The 24,230-nt window shown below is 40.2% G+C and overlaps 3 protein-coding genes across 8 annotated transcripts; 1 reads left to right on the top strand and 2 right to left on the bottom strand.

Moving 5' to 3' along the window:
• Positions 1-1,536: 1,536 nt before the first annotated feature.
• On the top strand, positions 1,537-7,075 carry LOC115676415 (filament-like plant protein 1). Of its 6 annotated transcripts, XM_056311723.1 has the most exons (7): positions 1,537-2,082; positions 2,175-2,362; positions 2,740-2,900; positions 4,085-4,277; positions 4,432-6,104; positions 6,321-6,555; positions 6,646-7,075. In XM_056311723.1, exons 3-7 carry the CDS (start codon positions 2,790-2,792, stop codon positions 6,726-6,728), a joined length of 2,295 nt encoding a protein of 764 aa, XP_056167698.1. In that variant the 5' UTR covers positions 1,537-2,082; positions 2,175-2,362; positions 2,740-2,789; the 3' UTR covers positions 6,729-7,075. The 6 variants fall into 6 exon arrangements, with proteins under 6 accessions (XP_056167698.1, XP_056167697.1, XP_056167696.1 ...); XM_056311722.1 differs by having other exon boundaries at positions 2,305-2,362; positions 6,321-7,075; XM_056311721.1 differs by having other exon boundaries at positions 2,202-2,362; positions 6,321-7,075.
• Positions 7,076-8,750: 1,675 nt separating this feature from the next.
• Positions 8,751-12,362, bottom strand: LOC115676419 (uncharacterized). Its single transcript, XM_030599334.2, has 3 exons — positions 11,765-12,362; positions 10,313-10,590; positions 8,751-9,371 (listed from the first exon to the last, which is right to left on the bottom strand). The coding sequence occupies exons 1-3, from the start codon at positions 12,012-12,014 to the stop codon at positions 9,060-9,062; spliced, it is 840 nt and encodes a 279-aa protein (XP_030455194.2). The 5' UTR covers positions 12,015-12,362; the 3' UTR covers positions 8,751-9,059.
• Positions 12,363-13,940: 1,578 nt separating this feature from the next.
• LOC115676417 (BTB/POZ domain-containing protein At1g21780) lies at positions 13,941-17,331 on the bottom strand. The gene is made up of 4 exons (XM_030599332.2): positions 17,010-17,331; positions 16,747-16,892; positions 15,485-15,600; positions 13,941-14,836 (listed from the first exon to the last, which is right to left on the bottom strand). The coding sequence occupies exons 1-4, from the start codon at positions 17,120-17,122 to the stop codon at positions 14,225-14,227; spliced, it is 987 nt and encodes a 328-aa protein (XP_030455192.1). The 5' UTR covers positions 17,123-17,331; the 3' UTR covers positions 13,941-14,224.
• Between the last annotated feature and the right edge of the window lie 6,899 nt (positions 17,332-24,230).

Here is a 24,230-nt window from a genome sequence, read left to right as displayed (position 1 = left end):
TAATTTTGCAAGATGGACGGAAGCCTAATAAGGTCAGGTTGAGCCTTATAACTATAAGCCCTTGTTCGGACTTTCCCGAATTTTCCTTTTGGCCCTTGTGAAGTTGGCCGGCCCATGTCCCGCGAGATTTGCGGGTCACTAAGGGGCTATTTGGTAACCTACCAAACAGTACTCGATTCTATTCTTTTATTCCCCGGAACAAAAAAAGAACAAAAATCCGTTTGGTAAATATTTTATTCCCGGACACAAATTTGTTCCTAGAATCAGTTTTGGAACAGAACAAGAATAAAAAAAAGTTGATTCTTGATTATGGGAATAAGAATCAGAAATGGAAAAGAAATTTTTTTTTTCTTCTTCTTCTTGGTTGGTCTTCTTCATTTTTCATGGCCTGTGACCAATCGCTGGCCACAAGCCAGGGCAGGCGAGGGCGAGGGCTAGACCCTTGCCGCCTGGGCGAGGGTGGCGAGGCCCGCAATGCCCTCGCCAGCCTATGGCCGGTTGCTGGCACTAGCGACTTGGCCATAGGCCAAGGAAGGGGAAGAAGGAAAAGAGAAAAGAAAAGAGAGAGAAATATTAAAAAATTCAAAATATTATTAACAAAAAGGAAATTTGTACAGTTATCAAACGTATTTCTATTCTTTTTCTATTTCAGGAATAAAAATTTTGGACAGTTACCAAACTCCTCCAAATGTTTAGAAATTATTTCCGGGAATGGAATAAAAAAAAAATTATTTCCGAGCAGAAATTATTTCCGGGAACATAACGGTTACCAAACGCACCCTAAATGCCCGATCTAACTAGAAAGGAGAAAAATACGTCATTGGAAAGCTTTTGCAGCGATAGGACTCTATCGGTAACCCAACAACAAGGTCGTATCATCTTTTCATGAAATCACAAAGCGGAGAGACGTCTCGGGCTCCTAACGCGTCCTAGAGACTACGACGGTGGGCTCGTACCCTTACGGATGGACCGAACAGTTATGGCTAAAATTGAATATCCGTTGACGGGTGCGAGATTCTTCGGATAATATAGGGAGCGGTAGGTACGATGCTCGCCCTGCCCTTCCAAACTAAAATACGGGTCCTCCCGTTGCTATTGCGACAAATCCTCGACCGTTAAATGCGCAGAAATGAGATGCGCGTCGACGGCTGAGATAAAGGTGAGACGCCGTGCGGATCGCAGGTTGTGCGCACCGTTTGGATGACGCAGATCGAGACGCTCCTCGCGCGCATCTCCAGGAGAGGGGGGAAAAAAACAGGGGTTGCAGGCAGGCTCCCCGACGCACGCCTACGGAACGGAACAGAGTACGGTACACGCCACCTCCCCGAGCGCGTCTGGCGTGGGATGAGATTCCTCTCCACTATGCAAAATATTGCAGTGCGCGCCTACTTCTCCTCCTCCTCCTTTCCTCCTTGTAGGCCCATCCTATTCCCTTTTGTTTCTTGCCTTCCGTTCCACAAACAAACACACAGACAGTAAAGTAAATACAAAAAGCTGCAGAAACAACACCCACCAGGGTCAATACAGAGTGAAAGAGAGAGAGAGAGAGGGAGAACAGAGCAACACCCACCAATTAACGAACCAGCTTAAATCGTTGATCATCCCCCCTGTTAGCTAAGTTTCGACACACGGGCGGGAATTAGGGGCAGCTCCCCTAGATTCAAACCAGATGTATGAAAACAACAAATAGTTCTTTTATTTGAACGCAAAAGCGAGCACCCCAAAGGCTGGAAAAGTGGGTTTTCTTTCCTTTTGTTTTTTTTTCGTTATCTCTGGGTGTCGCTCGCTCTGGTTGCCCTCCCCATCACATGGGCTCCTTCTTGATTTCTGGATTTTTCGGGAACAAGAAATGGGTAACCCCCCGAATCATCTGCTGCTTTTCGCTGGCTCTCCGTTCGCAAATCCATCTGTAAATGAGTCAACTGACATTCTACAGGGTTCTTGCCCAGTTCTTATTTTATTTGGGCCTCGGCATTCGTGAAACTCACGTCCGAGCGGCACCATCCTTTTCGGGGTTTCTTAATCTGATTAGTTAATTACCACGCAACTGATCTCCTGGGTCGTTGTTGATTCCAGTCGAAGGTACTTGCTTTTTTAGCCTTTCTTGCTTCTGCATTGTTCCGACTGTTTCTTTTCTTTATTTTTTATGTGGTGCACTAGTGTTCATTTCCTAGATGTGCTTTTGGTTTCTGGTAAGTTAGAGGAGAGCTTTCAAGGTTGATGCCTCACTGGCCATTGAAGCCAGAGAGTGTTTGGATTGGGCGTTTAGGGTTTTAAACTCCTTGTTCTCCTGTTCTTGTAAAGGCCTCGGGGATCTATTTTATTCATGCAAGAGGGTTTTCCAAATGGTTTCTTCTATCAGGTGAGTAGTGCCCATCTTTGATTCTGCTCAAATTAGTCTTCCTTTTTAGGTCCTGCGCCGGAGCTAGCGATTGGCTTACCTAATATCTTCAGCAGACGGCAATCCCTCAGTGGCTTACTGTTTAAAATCTTTTCTTCATGGGCTCACTGAAGCTTAACATTATCTTGCATTCGACTTTGTTATGTGACTAGTAATCAGTCTTCTTTAAATTACGGGGGAATCTTTTATACCTATTTGTTATTAGTTTGCTTTTTGAATTTGAGCTTAGGTGAGAAAATGACGGCTTGTGGGCTTGTTGAAAAGGATGTCCGTTTGTGCTTGTACCGGAAAGATTGTAGCTTCCATGACGGATGTTGTGAATTTGCAAATTGATGCAGATTTGACCTGCCTGTGACGTGCTAGTCGGTACTTCACTAAGGTGGGCGTAATGGAAAAGCGCAAATGGCTGTGGAAGAGGAAATCCTCTGATAGAAGCCCCGGTGATGGTGAGAGTTCAGAATCAATTTCTTCCCCTTCTGAGAAAGACTCTGATGGTCAGGTTGTGACTGCATCCATCTTCTGCACATCTTTCAGCTCGATACTCTTTCGTAGATGTTGCTGGCTCTTTTTATTTTTCTGGTGCTAAGGTAGGATTTCCCAGTATTTGACCAATTAGAACCGCAGTAATCAAGTGCGGTGCCCGTTTTTCGTATTTCTTAATTAGCTTGTCATGAAATGTTTAGGTCGTTGGAGTTCTCAAGATAATGGTGTTATGTCTCTCCAGTCTTCATATCAAATTGCTCTATGCAAGTTCTACTTCCACAGATTGGAGATAGTTGCACAATTTCTTTCTTTTCCTTGTCGTTACAAAATTTTCGACAATGTTTCTTCTGAAGTAATGTTCACAATAGATATCTGGATTTTAGACATGCACTCGATTGTTTGGTCAGCTGCAAATCTCAAATCTTCTGGTATAATTGAGTAAGACTGTTGCGATATATAAGATGATGAGAGCTTTGCCCTGCTATTATCCTAAGCTTCACTATAACAATAAAGAATGTGCTATCTATACTGGATGTGCTTTGTCAGTTGAGATGGCACCTTCCTGATTATGTTATCTGCTTTCCTCCGTGAATAATTCTGGCTGCTTTTAGCTTAGAGGTGGAAAACAGTCTCGCTAGTTGAGTTCACTATATTTAATTGTGCTGTATGGTTATTTATAAATAGCTTTCGGTAAAACTGCCAATCATAGCCCAAAACTGGTGGTAGTGTGAAATCTAAAGTATTTGATCACATGTGATTTTTCCTAAATATATGATTATGTTGTACGATATCGGATATGACTCTTCAGATTCCATATCAACTAGGAGCTAGGAGAAGTATTAAGGATATTGCCCCTAGGAGTGCATGTGGATGTGGCTCCCCTCCCGTCATGTAGTCCAAATGTGCGAGGGACATTAGATCCAATCTCTAAGAGACTAATTTGCTTCATGGATAATGTTAGAATGATTCGGTGGTATATTGATCGACCTGGGATTAGTAACTTGGAGGTTTAGATCATTCAGTGAGTCTTTGGAGACAGTTTTCACGGGGTATGACTGACTCTTGGGATTAAATGATTGGACAAGCTGCAGTTTGCTATATGATTCATCGAGCCACTCCCTTTGCTTGATAGTTGCTGTCTTCTTTCAAATTTGCCCATCCCTAAAGGATTAACAATAGTTGCTCGAATTTTCAAAGCAGGAAGCATCAAAGGCATCTCCTTGTGATGACAATCATTCCCCTGAAGTCACGTCTAGAGCTGAAATGGCTGAAAATGATGTCAATGAAGTCATGAGGAGTTTGACAGAGAAATTGTCGGCTGCACTGGTGAATGTAAGTGCCAAAGAGGATTTGGTAAAACAGCATGCTAAAGTAGCCGAAGAAGCTGTTGCAGGTACTAATAAGTGCTTGTACAGTTTTTCCTGCAATTTTCTACATCATTCGCATTTTCCACATAATTGGACTTTGTGAATTCTTTTCCATCTGATTTGTTACTTGTAAGTTATGCTTGATATGAAACATATTTAATAACTGTTAAATTACTACAGGCTGGGAAAAAGCTGAAAATGAAGCGGCAATTCTAAAGGAAAGACTAGAGGTTGCAACACAGCAGAAGAAATCATTAGAGGATAGGGTGAGTCACCTTGATGGGGCCCTGAAGGAATGTGTTAGGCAGCTGAGACAAGGTAGAGAGGAGCAGGAGCATAAGATTTATGAAGCTGTAGTGAAGTCTACAAAGGAATGGGAGTCAACCAAAACTGAACTCAAAAATCAAATTCTCGAGTTCCAAAAGAAAGTGGATGCCTTGGAAAATCAACCTCCCGTGGATGCCAATCCTTATCTTCACCAAAAGCTCAAGCTTTTGGAGCGAGAGAATTCATCTCTCAGGCGCGAGCTCCAACAACAAAATGAAGAGTTAGAGATTAGGACAATCGAGAGGGACTTGAGCACCCAGGCAGCAGAAGCAGCAAGCAAGCAACATCTCGAGAGCATAAAGAGAGTCGCTAAACTTGAGGCTGAGTGCCGGAAGCTAAGAATTATGGCTACGAAGTCATCCTTGGGTGCTGATAATAAATCTGCCACTGCTTCATCAATTTATGTTGAATCTTTGACAGATAGTCAATCAGACAGTGGTGATCGGCTTAATTTGGTGGAAATGAGTAATGTGGAGACTGAAAAAATTGAATTAGGCCGCTATGACACATGGGCATTGGTCCAAATTGCTGAATTCAATCAGTTCAAACGCGAAAAAGGTGTTAACAAAACATCTGTTGAGATAGACCTCATGGATGATTTCCTTGAGATGGAACGGCTTGCTGCCTTACCTGAGGTTAGCAGAGAAGGATCAGAATTAGTTCCAAAGGAGAGTGTTGATGCTGGAAGCTGTCTTAGAGAGGAACTTGATGTTGCTCTCAATCATACAGCAGAACTGGAAAAGAAACTAGAGAAGCTGGAAAAGGAGAAAGCTGAACTCCACATGGCTTTAGCTGAGAGCCAAATCTCTGTTAACGCATCAGAGCTTCAGCTCAGAGCAGAACTTGACGCGATGAGTAACCATACAATTGAATTGGAAGCAAAGAAAGAGCAGCTGGAAAAGGAGAAAGCTGAACTCCAGATTGCTCTAGCTGAGCGACAGATCTCTATAAATGCATCAGAGGTTCAGCTGAAGGCAGAACTTGATTCAGCAAATAATCATACGATCGAATTGGAAGCAAAGAAAGAGCAGCTTGAAAAGGAGAAAGCTGAACTTCAGATGGCTCTGGCTGAGAGCCAAATCTACATTAATGCATCAGAGGTTCAGCTGAGGGCAGAACTTGATGCAGCGATTAGTTGTACGATCGAATTAGAAGCGAAGAAAGAGCAGCTGGAAAAGGAAAAAGCTGAGCTGCGTTTGGCTCTAACTGCAAGAGGCAACTCTCTTGAGGCATTGGAGTTAAAACTGAGAGAGGCTCTGTCAAAGACAGAAGAGCTACAAAAGGAGCTAAATGTGGCCAATGAGGAGAAGCAAGCCATAGAGTCTCAACTCAGGAAACTGGAAACAGAAGCTCAGTTGAAGGACACTAAGGTTAGTGCGTTGGAGGAAGAAGTGAAGAAGGAGAGAGCATTGTCTGACGAACTTACGATCAAGTGTGGAGAACTGGAGGAAGAGCTAGAAAGAAAGAAAGAGGAGCTTGATTCCCAGGATATCGCAAGCTCGAATGGCCGATCAAAGATAAAGCAGGTGGGTTTCATTTATCTTTTCAATTGGATATTGCTGAGCCTTGAGGGCACTTGTTTAGGCCACCGAATGGTGCTTTGAAAATGAAAAGGTATCAAGTGGGGTTCAATGTTGTCTTTTCCTTTTTTTCGTGTTGGTGTACTTACCTCAATTTTAATACACACTAATTGTCTCGAAAGGATACAATACCATTTTTATGGTGGATCTGTGACGTTTTAGGAGGATTTAGATGTGGCTGCGGGAAGACTTACGGAGTGCCAGAAGACAATAGTGTCTCTCAGAAAGCAGTTGGAATCTCTGGCCACACTTGAAGACTTCCTTATTGATACAGCCAACATACCAGAATTCACAGCAGGAGGATCTATTGTTCCCAGAGCCAATGGAGAGATGTGGAAGCTGCATTCCAACAGAACTTTTTCGCCTAAACGAGATGCCAATTCTCTCAAAATGCCAGGTGACAGTCCTTGTCCTTCGTTAAATCCAAGTGATATTGGAAAGTCACCAGCATCTTCATCGTCATCAGTTTCATCTGCTGTGCCATCAGCTCAAGTTAGCTCAGAGAAGAATCGAAACGGATTTGCTAAATTCTTCTCCAGAACAAAAAATGGAATTCAGCTGGAAATCTAGGAAGAGGGAGGAAAGGTAAAAACATCGGTACGATAGTTTCAAAATAGCAGTTACAAGTTTTGTGTCCTTTGGGATTGGCTAACTTTTGCTGTTAGCCACATTTAAATATTTTACATCATTGCTTCATTAATATATGAAGGGTATCTACTACATGAGAAGTAGCTGTGAAGTAAAGTCATCTGTTTTTTTTTTTTTTTTGGGGTGTAAATGAAATCATCTGTTTTAGTGCTGTTGTTTTGCTACTTTTGTTGGCCAATTTTTCGTGTTAGCCTATACCCCACTCTGATGGACGATTGTATCTGGTTGGTGACTGAGGCGTATATATCAGAATTAGACAGCTTATAATAGTTTTCGTCGTGTGATGTCAAAATGGGCCTTCTGGTGTTTGAGAGCCATGATTCATTACACCAAATAAAAAGGAAAAGGTGAGGAAAACAAAACTATATGAAAGAGGAATGGTGTTCAGATGACCCAATATTTTTCTGAAAAATGCTAAGGACTGGTGGTATAAATTAAGTGATGTGGCGGATCATTGTCGAGCGTTGGATGCGGTCCTCCTATTGAGTATGCGTACTTGTTTTTTATCATATCATCTAGTAAACTAATCTCTTAGATCAGTATTAGTATATCATCTTTCCATTACATGACAATAAAGCTGAACCAAGCTACAGAGTCCCATCAGTATTTCTACTGGAGTCTTTTTCATGTTAACGATTCTTGAGACAGTCAGTCCTCATCTACTTACATGTGACCCGAATGTGTAGTTGGTTTACTAACGGTATGTGGTGAAACACTGCAGCTTAATAAGATAGTATACCATAAGATATCGAACTCCAAAGTAGCTTAGGGTGCGAATGTATAATATTCCGCTCCGTAAATCAAATTCTTGCGAAATTGATTTCTCGGAGGAGAAATCAGTTTGTAAAACATGACTAATTTGCTTCCGTAAATTGATTTAACGTAAATCTATTTTGATTTGTTGATTTTTTTACACCTAAAAAATTTAAATTTTACTCAAAATGGGTGGCCACATGTATTATAAGTCATTCGTAAAGTTTTGAAATTTTTGATTTTTTTTTTTTTTTAGCACCTAAAAAATTTAAATTTCACTAAACAAAGGCTAAGTGCATTCTGCCATTTAAAGCTTTGAATTTTTTTTTTTTTATTTTTTTGGACCTCAAAAATTTAAATTTTACTCAAAGTGCGTGCACAGATATTCTAAGCCATTCTCAAGCTTTTGAAATTTTTATTTTTTTTATTTTTTTGCAGAACTCAAAAATTTAAATTTCACTCAAAGCGTAGAAATGCTGCGTATTTTAAGACATTTTCATAAGCTTTTGAAAATTTTTATTTTTTTATTTTTTTATTTTTTTAAACCTCAAAAATTTAAATTTCACTCAAAGAGCTACTACGTGTATTTTAAGCTCATTTTGTGAAATTTTGAAAATTTTTGATTTTTTTTGGGCACCTCAAAAAATTTAAATTTCACTCAAAGTGGTGGCCACATGTGTTTTATGCTATTTTGTGAAGTTTTGAAATTTTTGATTTTTTTATTTTTTAAAAGTATTCACTAAATTTCATATTTTCCGAAATCTGACTTTTTTTTATTTTCTAGAAATTTTTATGAATTTTTCTAGAATTTTTCAATTTTTATGCATTTTCTAAAAAAAATTTGTGAGAAAATAGGAGAATGTATTCTCGAATCGCAGCCTACAAAAGTAGTTTCTTTTTCTTGCTAAAACTCATTCCTAATCAAAATGCATTCTAATCGAGAATGCATTCTCAATCAAGATTTTTAACAAACGCATTTTTATTCCGAACGCAAAATCGCTCCGAACGCATTCCAAATTTTTTAACAAACGTCATTCTGTTCCGGAATGCATTCCGGAACAGAATTTTTATTCCGGAATGCATTCCATGCGCACCCTTACTGCACTAAGGTCTTCCTGATCCGAAAGAACGGCGACTACCAAGTTAATGGATATTAATCTAAATGGTTATAGGAACAAAACAGGCTATAGGTTATTTATCTGAATGCACTGTAAGAAAGACTATGATTTAAAAAACTTTACAATGTTCATGACTCTCATCCAAAACTGCATCAATTTAATATTTCAACACACGAGACAATGTAAAGAATCAGATTTTACAAGATACAACAAATTTGTCTTCACGAAGACGGTCACTCTTTGAGGTCCACAACTCTCTCTTGAAAGCGCTGAAGAGATCGATGCCAAGACCGACATTGAGCAAGCTGACTCTGGCCATCCTAAACACGGCAAGGGGTGTAAGCACAACAAATTTATCTACTCTTGGGCTTGGCAATGGCATTCATTCACGGCAACGGTTACTCTTCGATGTCCACATCTCCCTCTTGAAAGCGCTGAAGAGATCGATGCCAAGACCGATATTGAGAAAGTTCATTCCAGCCATCCCAAACAAGGCAAGTGGCAACTCTATGCCCTTCTCGAATTTGGAAGCGTCTATTATGAGCTTTGCCGTTATGAAAACATGAGCTGCTAACCTCGTGACAAAGAAGGAGACCCAGTTTAGAACCCACTCAATCTTCACAACCACACTCTTGGCATCACGAATACCAGCCATTCTCCGTACTTTCCTCATGTGTAGAAATATGGAATGTATCTGTGCCATAAGGGTAGAAGAACCATGTTTAGCAATATAAACGAAAGAAACTCAGTATGCCAGCGTTTTTACTTTGGCAGTTATCACCAAGTTCTAGCAAACCCCATTTAGAACATAATAAGTTTAACTTTCAATTTTTTTCACACAGATAGTGCTCGGATTCTACTTGAATGCCGAAAAGTTCTTTGCTCCATGTTTGAGACTCGCAACCTAACAACAGACTATTGTGGAGATCGAATATTTCTATTGGGGGTTTGACTTGACCCCAAAAGAAAACTTACTGGGCCTTTAAAATAAGGAAACTTTGAGATAGAATTACACATGGGCATAAAGTTAAACAGAGCTTCCAAAGGAATTTAAAGAAGCTAACCAGAGAGAGAGCTATAGCAAGGAAGAAACAAAAGAAGTTTCAGCAGTGTCTAAACAACAAAAGATGAATCATACAGAAGGAAAAGATAATCATATTTCACATGTGCATCATGATGCACCGCATACATATGCTGTTTAAAATTGCATTCACAGAATTTTTGGCTTCATTTGACACAGCTACTCTCAATTTCAGCTACTCTTTCCTTTTGGACCCAAATTCAGCTGGTTTACCCACCGGTAAGGTAACATTGCATTATTAAGGCAAAGGTTGAATGCTTGGAAAAAAATATCGTAGCAAGCGAGATGCACAAGTATTGGCTTTCTTGCGAGATGAAGAATATCAATATGGAAAAAGGACATCACATAGACCATTATGGATTTGTTTGTATGCACACACATTGTAAACGGCTAACCCGACATTCTTGGGTTTATTCACAAGGCGCATTCCATATATCCTCACCTAGTTTCTTTCTACCTCATGGGCCCATTGTGATCTGAATTAAAACAATGCTCACATACAAGGCAGAGAATGTCTAAGTATGTCTAAATTTCACAAAGAAAGCATACCATACCTCGCAAATGAGGGTCAAGATAAGATAGTTGATGGTGACATTTCGATATAGAGCGAGAGTAAAGCATATGAGGAGTATCAAATGATGCACTAGGATGGAAGGTATCCAACCACTATACAGTCGGTACTGTAGCATATCCCATTGATCATACGCAAAATAACCACAGGAGAAGCACAATGCCTTGTATGCCCAAGGCCAGGTAGCCCCAACCAACTGTGAATGCTCAAGCATGTCCTTATAACCATCTCTTAACCACAAATTAAGTAAAATGAAGACCACTGCATAGGAAACAGATATCTATTATGGTCCAATCAATATATGATTAAAACCCAAAAGTCAATACGGTGAATGCATCTGACGCTTTAACGCTTGTCAAGCATGCAAAACATATAAAATTCAACAAGAAAGTGAGCAGATATCTAGCCTCGAAAAAGAAGAGGAATCCTTAGCATGGAAAAGTTTCAACAAACTTAAGCAATAGAGCCAAAGGAACATGGACGCTTCATATTAGAATATTTAAATAATAAATCACGCCTTCATCTGACAGCTTAAACTTTTAGAACAGTTGGTTGTGGTTACACATAATTTCACACTTTCAACTCAGAGCTAACATGTTCAAAAGGATGCTCCAACGAGGCCAGTATTTTAATGGTGCTCTCTCTGTCTCACACATCTCTGATTGTCCTCAAGTGCTTGATATCTTAGCAGTGCTCCCTCAGATGTCCTTATGCTCTCCCGTGGATGGCGAACTGTCCAAGAAAACACATACAAGTACAACCTCTTCCAAAGACTTGTACAATTTGAAGACAATTGAAACCCCCAATTAGAGCAGATTGCACCAACCATTATTCGGAAATTAGTAATTTTGCATCGATCTACTCCTAACAGTTCAGTGACGACGTGCTCGACACTATAGGTTTGTAACTCACGCAAAATGCCGGAGAAGAACCTAGTCTTTTAGCTTCCACCACACAAGGAAAGAAACAACAAAAGCAGCGCGAACAGAACACTGCAGAGTGGCATCTTATAGACGTCGTTTCAATAGGATGGTATCAGCTAAAAACGAAGGATTCACAAGTACACATTCCGCGGCCAATATGACAGCCTTGTTTCCAAACATCTGCCGCTGCCCAAGTCTCGTGACTCGTGAGTTCGCGAACAAAGCATGCCAAGAAAACTTGTGCACTGGCGATTGCAGTGTTAATTTTCCAGTAGGATGACGATCAACAGAAGCGAACATAGTATGATCACATAGCGAACATGAACCAGCTATATCATTCAGGTTCTGAAGTTTGCCCGTAAAACAATCCCACAAAACTCATACGGAGAGAGAGAGAGAGCGAAGCAGAGTATTATCAGTATCGCTGGAATTAGCATGAAATTGCCGGTACCCACTTGCTCCAACCGAACCAGTTTCGACCCACGACGCCAGAAACAGAGCGGAGAGAGAACCTGAGGCGGAGGTGACGGTGGAGTGCAGGAGGGAGACGGCGGTGTTGACGAACAGAGGGTCGCGGGAGACGCGGCGCCGGACGACCCAGTTCGCGGCCTGGTAGAAGCAACACCCGGCGAGGATGGAGAGCAGCTCCCTCCGCTCGTTGAAGGCTATCTCGAACAGGACGGAGACCAGCCACAGGAGCAGCGTCGCGAGGAAGAAGGCCCCGGCTCTGTTCTCCCGCTCGTCGTGGCTCGCCCTCGCCATTCCTCCGTGCTCGCTTTCTTTCGTCGCTCGCTACGCAAGGAGGAGGAGGAGAGAGAGAAGGGGAGGGGGGTGGTCGATTCTCAGGAGGCTGCTGGCCTGGAGTTCGACGTTGAACGTCGCCATCGTCATTGATTCGTCATCGCCACCGTCGGGATGGAGATGGAGATGAATAAAAAAAAGCTCGCTTTAGCCAGCCGCGACGCGTGGCCTCTGCTCTGGCCGCGGCCGCGCGTATATGGGAATGAACCATATCGTCACCCCGACCCGACCCGAACCGACCCGGATAACAACGGAGCCCGATTGTATTGTCGGTACGATGCGTCTCCGCACCAAGCTGGAAAACCCTCACCTGTGATTAATTTACTTTTTGGCCTTAGTTCCTATTAAAAAAAAAACCCAACTTTAAGTCTAATCCGAATTTTGTCCTCATTTTTTTTAACGAAAAGAATTAATACCACGAAAAACCCTAAATTGGTACATCTGTAATAATTTTACCCTGAACTAATTTTTTGACCACCAAAAATCTCAAACTGGTACACCTGTGATAAATTTACCCTGAATTTTTTTTACCGCCAAAAACCCCACACTGATACACTTGCGACAATTTTACCAAAAACTATTTTTTTGACCACCAAAACCCTAAACTGGTACATTTATGACAATTTTACCCCAAACTAATTTTTTGACCACTAAAAATTCAAAATTGGTACATTTGTGACAAATTTACCCTCCGTTAAATTGGATTAATATCACGAAAAATCACAAATTGATAAATTTGTGACAAACAGAGAGGTAAAACCCTAAACTAGTACGCCCGTCAACTACCACGTGTCATCAAACTTAGCAATTTGACGGTAAAATTTAACGAAAACTAATGGAGGGTAAATTTATCACAGATATACCATTTTGAGTAAAAAAATTAGTTCGGGGTAAAATTGTCACAAGTGTACTAGTGTGAGGTTTTTTATAGTAAAAAAATTAATTATGAGTAAATTTATCATATGTGTACCAGTTTAGGATTTTTCATGATACTAACTCTTAAAAAAAAAACCCAACTTTAAATTAAACGGCGTTAATTCTATCCCGAACTTTTTTATCGTTTAAAAAAATCTCAACTTTAGATATAATCCCAAATTTATTTCGACAATTTTTGCTTTTAGACGAAAAAAAATTCGGAACGAAATCAAAACTGGCCTCGGGAGAGGAAGAGAGAATGGAAGCTTTGTAGCAGTCGAAAGAGGCAAAGAGGATCTTATCTTTCACCTCACAGAGGAGAGAGAGTGCCTGCAGGCAATAAATGTGAGCAGTTATTATTATTTTTCCTCACCAACCAATCATAGGAGAGAGAAAATAGTGCTTCACAAGACACATGTCGACTTTCAAGTGAAGAACGCAAGACACATAAATTGACGTGGTGATTAGAAATCACTGAATATTTTCTTTACAGATTCGAGTTTTTTTTAGGAAATTAGGCATTCGACCCGATTCACAAAATGCCCTCATCTCTATCTTTCGAGTCTATTAGCATAACCAAATTTAGCTTTTAGTTTTTAATGAGTCGTGATTTTCCATTCGTTATTACCGGTACTCGCTTCCCCTTCTGTTCCTCACAATCGCCGCTCGATACCGCGAGTTTGAACTTCTTGTCCCCGTCTTTCACCGCTCCCTCCGTGTCGCCCGGAGGTCGTGGCTTGCGAACTTGGATCTTTCGATATTGAGTTGATCACATTGCACTCGTAACAACAAATGGCTAGAACAGTTCAGCCCCGCCAACTGATCCGGAAATACCTCAAGTTTGGTAGCTGATTTCCGGTTCAGACAGATCTCTTTTTGCTTAGCCAGCAACGTGATCTGCAACATCCAAGAAATTCATCTACATGAAGACTTTCTTCAGAAATTGCCCAGTGCACACAACAGTCCTCAACATCCAAGAACACACCCATACTAATGAACTGCACATATGTATACTAGTTCGTTACATTGCCAAGATCTCTCAGTTGATAACTGAGATTATGACTGCCATAATAAGCACTTAAAAAAGCGTAAAACACGTCACTGTCTCGGATCAACCCCTAGGCGGCTCAGACACATCAGTGACCTTTCTTCGCAGTTACCATCAGATACCTGCGAACCACTGTAACTTCGATCCACACCGGTATATACAATTTCTAGGGCAAGAATGTACTACCAGTAAAAACTTATGCAATACCTCATGCGGGTTTCCATGCAGTAAGCAACTCCTGAAACATCTCCAACATCAATTCCCTATCCGCCTGTCTGAAAAAGTTATTCATCTCCTCTCTAACGTCGTATACCTTCCCAAACTCAAACAGGAACATCAAGCACCCCTTCTTAAGCTTGTCCAGCTGATACAGCCAAGCCTCCTGGAGCCTCTCGAGGACGTTGTTCGAACTAATGTCTTCCAAGAGGCTGTCCTCGCATGCATCTTTTAGATCCGTGATCCCATATTTATTGGCTGCCCCAAGAAGCGCGAGACGATGCTTCCAGAAATCCTCTTGCTTTATGCATCCGTACAAGTAATTCAACAGGGCCGTGCAGGACTCGAGGGACATGTCTTCGATGAAGATCGTGGAAGACTCTTTTTCCTTTAGGTCGTGACGGAACATGCTTTGGAAAACTGGAGAGCTTGCGGATAAGATGGCCTTGTGGGCCATCAAAGAGCCGTCAGATGTATTGATGGTGATGTCGGAGTGTATGGCTTCTTCGAGCATTCGTGAGAGGCAATGGAGAGTCCTTTGAGTTGCCACAGATTGCATTAACCCACTTCCATCTCCGGGCCATACAGGAGTGGGCTCCCCTCCCTGATGGTTAATTAGCAAAAGAGCAAAATTAGAACGCCAAAAAAGTTAAGCTACATCATCAAATTACTCTCTTTTATATTTCCGAAATGGCCCTTTTTCCAAAAAAGAGCACCAACTTTACGTTGAGTGACAATTCCAGCCCGAACTTTTTTTTGTCCCATAAAAAATCATCAATTTTTACTTAAATCCCAAATCCGGCCCGAACAACTTGAAAAATTCACACCACGGGGGCAAGATTTGAGACTCGAGTAAAAGTTGGTGATTTTTATTGAGACAAAAAAAAGTTTGAGCCAAAATTGTCACTCAAGGTAAAGTTGGTGCTTTTTTTTGGAATTAGCCCTTCAGAAATGATATTTCAAGATATTCTTTTTCTTCATATATAGCTCTTTTAAATGATATAATTCTTTTATAGGCACTTAAATGATATAAATAATTATATAGTAGAAGAGGTAATGAAGCAAACTTGGCAAATATCTGCAAATTCAACAATAGTTATGATACATCTCCTTTAAAAGATACTTCTGATTCTTAAGAAAAGAATAAACCAACAGCAAATTTGTTATGCTTTTAACATAGTTCAGAAATTCTTATAAAGCCGTACAAACCCAACATGCTACAAGATTTAAGTGATTATCGAAAAAATCTCACATTCAATGGGCAAATCTTCAGATCCAGAAACTCAACATCGACGACGCAACGTCCATGAAAGGCACAATCAATAGACCAACCAAAGTCATCACATGTCCGAAGTAATCTGTCGTATACTGCAGCCGAAATTAAATAGGCAAGACAATTAGAACAAAGATATAGCTGAACCAACCTATTATTAAAGAGTTCTCAGAGAAATAGCATCTACACTCAGCAGTATATTGAAATTTGAGATCACAGGCCTGTTATTGCCAAGAAAGACTTTTTCATGTAACCTTAGTATCATTTCTCCAACAGTTGAGTATATGACATTGCACCAATTGGATCATGATCAAAATCACTAAAAAAGAGCAAAGAACATTGGTCCGTTTCATCCATATCTATGTCGTCTGACGTGGCGGTTTCCTCTCAAGATCGTGCAATTATTGCTTGCTGCTGTGCTCGGGAAATATTGCATGTCAGAGTAGCCTTTTTATTGCCTTGGAACTCTGGTTCCAGTTTATATAGACCCAGTAATGCATGCTCGATCATGCAAATCACAGTATGGACGGAAGGAGCAAGAAGGAAATCATACAAATGCGGATTAGACAACCATTTCTTACTAGCCTAGCTAGAAATGATTCGATGTAGACCCGAAACTCTGACAAATTAGCTTCAACTGCCACCAGCACAGCAAGCAACATCGAACTGAAATCACCAGATTGAAATCTATGAAAAGCTACTCAGGGCTACGAGCGAGCTTTCTAGTTCCACCATCCTATGCAACTTTGGAAGGCCAGAGAAGGGTAAATTTGCATTAGGCTGTTTCACCTTGCAGGTGAACTTTCTGTTTCGTCACCCACGCACACACACACACCCAACCCCCCACCTCTTCCAAAAAAGAGAAAAGACAAAAACTGAGCTCTTCAATATGGAATGAGAAGCATATTACAGAAAAGTTTCAGCATTGACGATCCCCTAAAAACAGATAGCCCTTAAACACACCAAACACAAACAGCGAAATTACCCAAAAGATCAATTCGATTTCTTCAAAAGTTAAAAAAATGTCAACCCTTTTTCTTCTCCCCTTTTAATACACCAGATTTCACCTCACTGATATCGACAGTATATCAACAGGTCCAAGAAATCTTGAAACCCAATACATTACCCAGAAACAAGCGGGAACAAAACAACAACAAGAAAAAGCAAATCATCAAGCATTCAGGAATCTCCCCCGGAGACCCAGAACGACAGAATCATCAGCTTGAAAGAAAAGACGTTACCTTGAGAAGTGAACAGTTTACGGACAGCACCAGCGACCGAGACGCGCACAACGAATCGCGCCAGGGGCGGTTGTTCCTTAGAAATCTTGGAGAGCTCGGGGAACAGGCGCACGTACAGATAGCGATTCCTCTCCACCGACAAGTGCCTGCCCAGAAAGAGAGAGAGAGGCAGCAAAGTTCAGCCGAATGGGTACGAGCCGCTCAAAAGGGAGGTGCGGGAATCGGCGAATTCGATCGATGGAGTCCCCCACCCACCCACCTACCAGTTCCAGATGCCCATCTTGAAAGGTTCCGACTTTTTGTAAGAAGAGGGTCCGAAGCTGTCGATCCTCCACTGGGCGAGCCGCGACAGCGTCTCCACCCTCGAATCGGCCATGGCTGCGGCCGTGCTGTGCTGTGCTGTGCTGGTGGCCGGACCTTCCCTCGTCCTTCTTCTTCCCTCTTTCTCCGCAAAGGTTCCAACTTTCTTCGAGCCTGTGCTGTGTCGCTTGGGACGCACGAGAGAGTGAGAGTCACACTCGTCGTGTCGTGTCCTTTGCTATTTTGCTATGGAAGCTTTTCGTAAAGCAAAGGCCCCAAAAAAAAGAAAGAGCAAAAGGTATCGCCAAAGTCGGATCGCAATAGAAAAGATGGAAGGTATATATATAATTTAAAAAATACTTTTCTAAACATGATTAGTTTGAAACGATTAATTCGTTATCGATAATAATTTATATTTAAATATTTTCAAAAATCGATGAGAATATTTTTCGTTTATTCATTTTTATAAGACCGTTATCGCTTATATAAGTAAATTCAATCCAATCGATACTAAAAATGATTTTTTTTTCCTTTTTGTTAATGTTCGATGGAGTTGACATCATCAAGAATATCATGTCTTTCTTCCGATACTAGCACTATGTTATCCTATTTCTAGATCTTGCCATTGTGCATATTAGCTTTGCCGAAGAAAGAAATTTTTAGAAATCTTAGTTCTTTTTTCCATGTCATTGAGCAAACTTACGGATTAACGGTGTCAAGTAGAAAAATCTGAACATAAACAACTCTTTAATATAGTCCAATGTTTAGAAAAATACGTTTTTGTTCTGCCATTTAATCATCGAGCTCTTTCTTGTCAATTATTTTTTATTGAGATATAATGAAATGACCGAAGAAACCAAAAAAAAAAGAACATTATTAAAGATTTGGCAAAATAAAATCACAATTGCGGTCCCAATAAGCAAAACTAAAAATGAAATTAAATCGGAATTTTGCATAAAGCAGGAATTTTTTTTAAAAATGATGGTTAAATTTTATTCATTTTGGATCAACAATAATTAATATCATTCACGGAGTGTCTACAGACAAAAAAAAGAAAAAAAAGGGGGGGTTATCAAATTGCCTCAATCTACGTCACGTTTCTACATCATCATTCTTAATATATTTTTAGATAGTCGATGCCGCAGACACCGGGTCGGCAACTACAACCTTCATCGGGGGTCAATGGAGGCACAAGAAGAAGCCACTAAAGGACCTAGTCTCGCAAATATCATAAACTGAGGGGCATATCTATACGTATTCCTATTAAACGGCGGTGGATCGGGACGGGTTGGGCGGGCCATAAATTATCCGACCCAAATCGACTCCATTAACCCGTTTGGCGACCCATTTATTCATAAAAATGTAAACATCAAGACCCATACCCGACCCAATCCATACCCAACCCATACCCAACCCGACCCATATTGCTAAAACACTTTTATATTTAACCTAATCTAGGAATACTTGTTTCTTATGATTTTTTTTAAAATTATACTGCTAAAACATTTTATGCAATACAAAGCTAGTGAAAAATTTTTATAATTTTTTTTTAAAATTGAGTTCTGTTTGTTTTACGAAAAATGCTACATTTCTAGAAAATATTTTCCATAAAATCATTATCCAAGAAAATAAAAAAAATTTGACGTTTGGCTGAAACCTGAAAATAAACTAGAAAATATTTTTCGATATTTGGTATATAAAATCTGATTTGATTTTACTTTGTACATTCATTTTAATAATATTAATATATTTTTATTTTTTAAATCGAATTTTTAATTTTTTTTCTTTTTTTCTTTTTCCTTTATTTTTGGCCGATCGCCGGCCATCGTGGCCGGCGACCGACCACAGGCGAGGACGAGCTCGCCGGAGGCCGACGAAGCTCGTTCTCGCCGGCCTCAGGCGAGGCTGGAGCCTTGCCACGGGTCGGCGAGGCCGGAGCCTTGCCACATGCTCGCCTCGGCCGGACGGTGAGCCTCGAGGTCGCCGGGACCTGGCGAGCCTCGAGCCTCGCCCCGAGGCCGGCGAGCTCGAGCTTTGCCGGCCTCCGGCGAGGTGGTACGCCCGGGTGGGCCGCCGTGGCGTGCATCACCTACCGAAATGAAAAAAAAAAAAAGAAAAAGAAAGAAGAGAAAAGAAAAATAAAAGAAAAGGAGAAAAATAAAATAATTAAATTTCGATTTTTTTAAACATTTTTGTAAAGAAGGAGAGAATGCGTGGATGGGCTTCAATGTGGCTGGACACGCTTCCAAACTCAACCCATTTAGACCCATTTATCTTTAAGCCTTTAAAATTTAAAACCCATTTAAGGCCGACTCTTTAAAATTAAAGTGCGACCCATATACGACTCATTTATTTTTAAATGGGTCATATATGGGTTTAAGACCCATTTTGACACCTCTATCTATACATAACCCTAAATCTTTCAATTGTTCGGAGAACGTTCCTTTATTTCTCTTTTACCCATTTCCTATGGTATAATTCTCCCCCTTTCCTGAAAATTTCCACGCGAGCTTTAAAACATGACATGCGAGTTGGGATCTTCAAACAAAGACACGCACACACACATCGTGGATATCTACATCAACATATTATTTAGACTTAGGTAGCTTTCACGTTTTCTACACACACTAACGAAAAAAACAATTGCTTGATCAAAAGGAAGAGCCGACCATCTATAAAATAATCGCTCGCTTGATGTGACCAAGCTCGTGACTCTCCATTGTGTCAGCATGCCAATCTAACTAAACTATATAACAATCTCATTTCCATTTGATTTGGGCCCCCCCGGAGTTGTTTATTTTCCCCCAAAGCTAGCCAACAAAAAAACTATATACGACTTTTAAGCGTTCGCACATTACTATCTGAAAACAGCTCAAGATGTACAATAATTACAGTCCAGTTCTTAGACTTTCGAATTTGTGCAATAAAGTCATTCCATAAAATACGATAATTTTTGCGGCAATTTCATTTGATATCTTTCACAATAAAATAAAGAGTTTTTCTTTACGGGAACGCCATTTTTCTTGTTTCAACGAAAGAATAATTATGTTACGTGAGAAGATTAATTAGAAAAGCTAGGTCATTGTAAAAGAAATTAAAAACCAAACAAAAAAAAATAGAGGGAGAAAGAAGAAAGGTGCATAAATAATGGGGAAAATTTCAATTTAGGGTCCAGTAGAAATTCGTTTGTTTAATTTTTTGATTCTATGCACAAATCTTGTAAATTTGTGCCCAGAATCAGTTTTGGAGCAGAATCAAGAATAAAAAAAAAATAACTTCTTGATTCTGGGAACAAAAATGAGAATCAGTTTTTTTTTCTTCTTTTTCTTGTTTTTTAATATAGCTTCTAATGTCGCGATGGCCACCCTCGCCGTATCACTAAGATTAAAATATTTTAATAAAAAATATTATTAATAAAAAAAATTCTACGGCCATGGCCGACGACAAGGCCATGGCGAAAAAAATAAAAAAAATATTATTAATAAAAAAAAATTTATCGACCATGGCCAACGACCAGGTCATGGCGAAAAAAAATAAAAAAATATTATTAATAAAAAAATATTTTACCGGCCATGGACAGCGACCAGGCCATGGCGAAAAAAATAAAAGAAATATTTTTTATTAAAATATTATTAATAAAAAAATATTTATAAAAAATATTTTAGGCCATGGCGACGACCGACCATGGCGAAAAAAAAAAAAAATATTTTCAATATTTTTAGTAAAATATTTTTAAAAAATTATTCATAAAAAATTATTTATAAGAAAATTTTTTACGGCCATGGAAAAAAAATAAAAAATTATTTTTAATAAAAGTATTATTAATTAAAAAAATATTTTACCGGCCATGGCCAAGAAGGAGAAGAAGAAAAAAAAAAGAAAGAAATATTAAGATATTTAAAATGTTATTAAAATATTATTAATAAAAGAAATTTTATGCTGTTACTCAAACGCATTTACGTTCTTTCTTATTTCGGGAATAGAAATTTTGGGCCGTTACTCAAATGCCTTTAAATGCTCAGAATCGGTTCAGGTGCAGAATCAAAAAATCATTTCGTAGAATACGTTAGGGGCCTGAGAATTGTTGCTTGCCATGGCTAAAAGTCATTAAAAACCAACCAAAAAAAATAGAGGGAGAAAGAAAAAAGGTACATAAATAATGATTGCTTAAATCGTTTACAAAATTGAATAAACAAAAAATATTTTCATCGTTCACAAAAATATTTAGATATGAACTACTGTCTATAATGAAAATATTTTTTATCGACTAAATATTTCAAACGATATAAGTAATTATTTTTAGGAAAATATTTTCTAAATCTATCATTTTCCATGTAATAAACCGAGCCCAAGATATGAGGTTTCCATCTTCCTCAAGTCTTCTTTGTCTTCGACCAAGTTAAGTTCTACAGAATGCTTCCTTTGGATCGTTGATGTATTATTGCTTTTGTCCGATCCAGTCCCGTCATCGTTTCTGGTCGCTCATCAAATCTTCATCGTCAGTGTAAGCTCATCGGCGATCCGGCTCCTATCGTCGCCATTGCTCTTTTGCAAATGGTGTCTCGCGGTCGCCGGTGTCGTTCTCCCAACACCGTTTTGAGTAGGGGTGAAACAAAAATATTTTCATCATTCACAAAAATATTTAGACTTGAACTATTGTCTATAATTAAAATATTTTTCACCGACTAAATATTTCAAACGATATAAGAATTATTTTTAGGAAAATATTTTCTAAATCTATCATTTTCCATGTAATAAAAAAAAGAGCCTAAGATATGAGGTTTCCATCTTCCTCAAGTCTTCTTTGTCTTCGACCAAGTTAAGTTCTACAGAATGCTTCCTTGGATCCATTGATGTATTATTGCTTTTTATTTAAAATAGATCCAGTCCCGTCATCGTTTCTGGTAGCTCATCAAATCTTCCTCATCGTCGGTGCAAGCTCATCGGCGATCCGGCTCCTATCGTCGCCATTGCTCTTTTGCAAATGGTGTCTCGCGATCGCCGGTGTCGTTCTCCCAAGACACGTTTTGAGGGTCTTGCGTACTCTGTGTCGCAAGCCCAGCCCTTCGTCCTCGCAAGCCACATTTCCATTTCGTGGATTCTCTCGCCTTCAGCACATAGCTTTCCCTTCCTCGTTTCTTCGTGGGCTGAAGAAGAGAGAAATAGAAAAAGTTTGGCTTTAAGAGAAGAAGATAAGATGAAAGGATGGGGACAAACAACATGAAAAAGTCAGTCTTAGTCCAAAAGTCGTTCGAGATAGGAGGCTGCAGAAATTTTTTTCCCTGTGATTCTCTCTGTTTTTGGGTCAAATTCTTTCTTATGATTTTCATTATTTCTTTCCCCTTTATTTACTGACTCAACGTCCACTAAAGGGCGTGTCATGGCCATATCATCGTTAGTATTAGTAATGCCAATCCTTTTGTTTAGCTTTTCCAAGGGACTTCGGGCTTTTAAAATCCCTTAGCAAAATTTATAGGTGTTTGGAAAAAAAAAAATTTGGGCCACTTTGGGAAAATGCCAGCATTGAAAATCTGAAAGGGCTTTCAACATTTTTGAAAGGCAAGTCCAAAATAAATGATTTTTTTCTTCCCAAATTACATCCACTAATAATTTCAAATTCCAATTTTGCAGATCTAGAGTTCGCGGAGATGGAGGAGCTGGACGGACGCCCGCGAGGGGTCGGCCGAGGTCGCGTAATACCAGAGTCACTTTGCTTGGAGTCGCGGGTCTCCGCCACTCGCCGCCTGGCTTGCACGACATCGGAGTTCAGACCTGTCACCTGGCTCGCACGACACCGGAGTCCAAATCTAGCTCGCCTGAAGTCGCGCAATCTCGGCATCGCCTCACCTGGGATCAACAGGGGACGGAAACGGAAGGAGAAGAAGGAGAGGGGTTGAGGCTGAGCAAGAGGTTCTCGAAACAAGCAAATCGGAGGAGAAATGGACTAACAAGACGGGCATGACTTGGAGTCGCTCTTACTTACATCAACCAGAAGACCCATCACCCCCTGTCCTACCCTAACCCCAGCGCTGCAAGTGGATGGCCGAGCAGCTCCACGTGGAGTGCCGGCACCCTAACGACGTCGCTTACGAGTCCCCCTCTCTCTCTCTCCCTCCCTCCCTCCCTGTTTGGCGCTTGCTTTTCCAATTTGTATTCCGTGTGATTATGATTTGATTGGTCGGTTGGCTGATTGCTTCTGCAATGTGCTCAAGAGAAGGAGTCCCGTTTTTTCTTCTCTTTCTGGCTTCAAAGTTGCGTTACATAAACTGTGCATCAACCAAACAAACACTATTTGCTTTTGACAAATACACCTTTGCTAAAAACATACGGGGAAAAATGACTTTACATCGTTCAAAGTTGAACCAAACGTAATCTAAGTCTAGAATTACTCATCTCTTATGAGAAACAAAGAGGATTATAGTGAGATAGACTCTCCGGATAATTATGTTTTAGTCCCCACCTCTCTCTTCCCAAGTGGAGTGGGAAGGAGGAATTATGTTTTAATCCCCACCTCTCTCTTCCCAAGTGGAGTGGGAAGGGTGGCCACTGGGGCAATCCCTCGTTGTTCAACACCAATCATACTTCGTACAACCAAAATCATGGTTTGTCAACCATGCATTGTTAACCATTTTCGACGTGTAATGGACCATTGAACCTAGAGGAAAAAAGTTTTATGCGAAGCAATTATAGTGCGCACATATATTGATGGCACAAGACTTCTCGATCCTATTTCGAAGTTCTAGGAGTTCAAATCGACTCACGTCAAATTTAAATTGAGAAACCGAGTCAAGAAACGTCGAGGATTTGTTCCGTTTAAAATACGGTGACATGAATTTCAAGACATTACGATTTTAGCAGCATCTCAAAATCATTCCAAAAAAAAAAAAAAACTCATTATCCAAATTTGTTTAGTGAAAGGGAGAAAATTTTACAGGGCCATTATTACACTATTTCTTCTGAGCGTGGCACCCACGATTTCAAAAGCGGTACACCCCGCTCCACCCGATTGGGCCGACCGCGCTCGCTTTCTCTTTGCGGAGCGTGGGGGGGCCCCCCCGAGGGGCGGGGGATGGGGCCCGCCCCCGACCCGCTCACGCGCTTATTTAATGTTTTTCCACAGTTCGTCCGACATTTGCATTTTCCATCAATGTCTTATTTCATTTATAATACTTAAAAACGAAAAA

The sequence above is a fragment of the Syzygium oleosum genome, unplaced genomic scaffold (genome assembly GCF_021117445.2).
Source record: "Syzygium oleosum isolate NSW1041296 unplaced genomic scaffold, Sole_v2.1 Sole_v2.05, whole genome shotgun sequence".
In the NCBI taxonomy this organism is placed as follows: domain Eukaryota; kingdom Viridiplantae; phylum Streptophyta; class Magnoliopsida; order Myrtales; family Myrtaceae; genus Syzygium; species Syzygium oleosum.
The sequence above is the reverse complement of the archived record's forward strand: the minus strand, read 5'-3'. Positions and strand labels throughout refer to the sequence as shown.

Excerpts from the sequence above, each read along its gene's own strand:
- LOC115676415 (XM_030599328.2), top strand. The coding sequence starts at position 2,790 with ATGGAAAAGCGCAAATGGCTGTGGAAGAGGAAATCCTCTGATAGAAGC. Across the intron at positions 2,901-4,084 it reads AGAAAGACTCTGATGGTCAG|GAAGCATCAAAGGCATCTCC; the intron begins GTTGTGACTGCA and ends TTTTCAAAGCAG. Across the intron at positions 6,105-6,320 it reads GCCGATCAAAGATAAAGCAG|GAGGATTTAGATGTGGCTGC; the intron begins GTGGGTTTCATT and ends GTGACGTTTTAG.
- LOC115676419 (XM_030599334.2), bottom strand. The coding sequence starts at position 12,014 with ATGGCGAGGGCGAGCCACGACGAGCGGGAGAACAGAGCCGGGGCCTTC. Across the intron at positions 10,591-11,764 it reads CACCGTCACCTCCGCCTCAG|TGGTCTTCATTTTACTTAAT; the intron begins GTTCTCTCTCCG and ends TTTCCTATGCAG. Across the intron at positions 9,372-10,312 it reads TCTTGACCCTCATTTGCGAG|ATACATTCCATATTTCTACA; the intron begins GTATGGTATGCT and ends CTTATGGCACAG.
- LOC115676417 (XM_030599332.2), bottom strand. The coding sequence starts at position 17,122 with ATGGCCGATTCGAGGGTGGAGACGCTGTCGCGGCTCGCCCAGTGGAGG. Across the intron at positions 16,893-17,009 it reads AAGATGGGCATCTGGAACTG|GCACTTGTCGGTGGAGAGGA; the intron begins GTAGGTGGGTGG and ends CTTTCTGGGCAG. Across the intron at positions 15,601-16,746 it reads TAAACTGTTCACTTCTCAAG|TATACGACAGATTACTTCGG; the intron begins GTAACGTCTTTT and ends TTTCGGCTGCAG.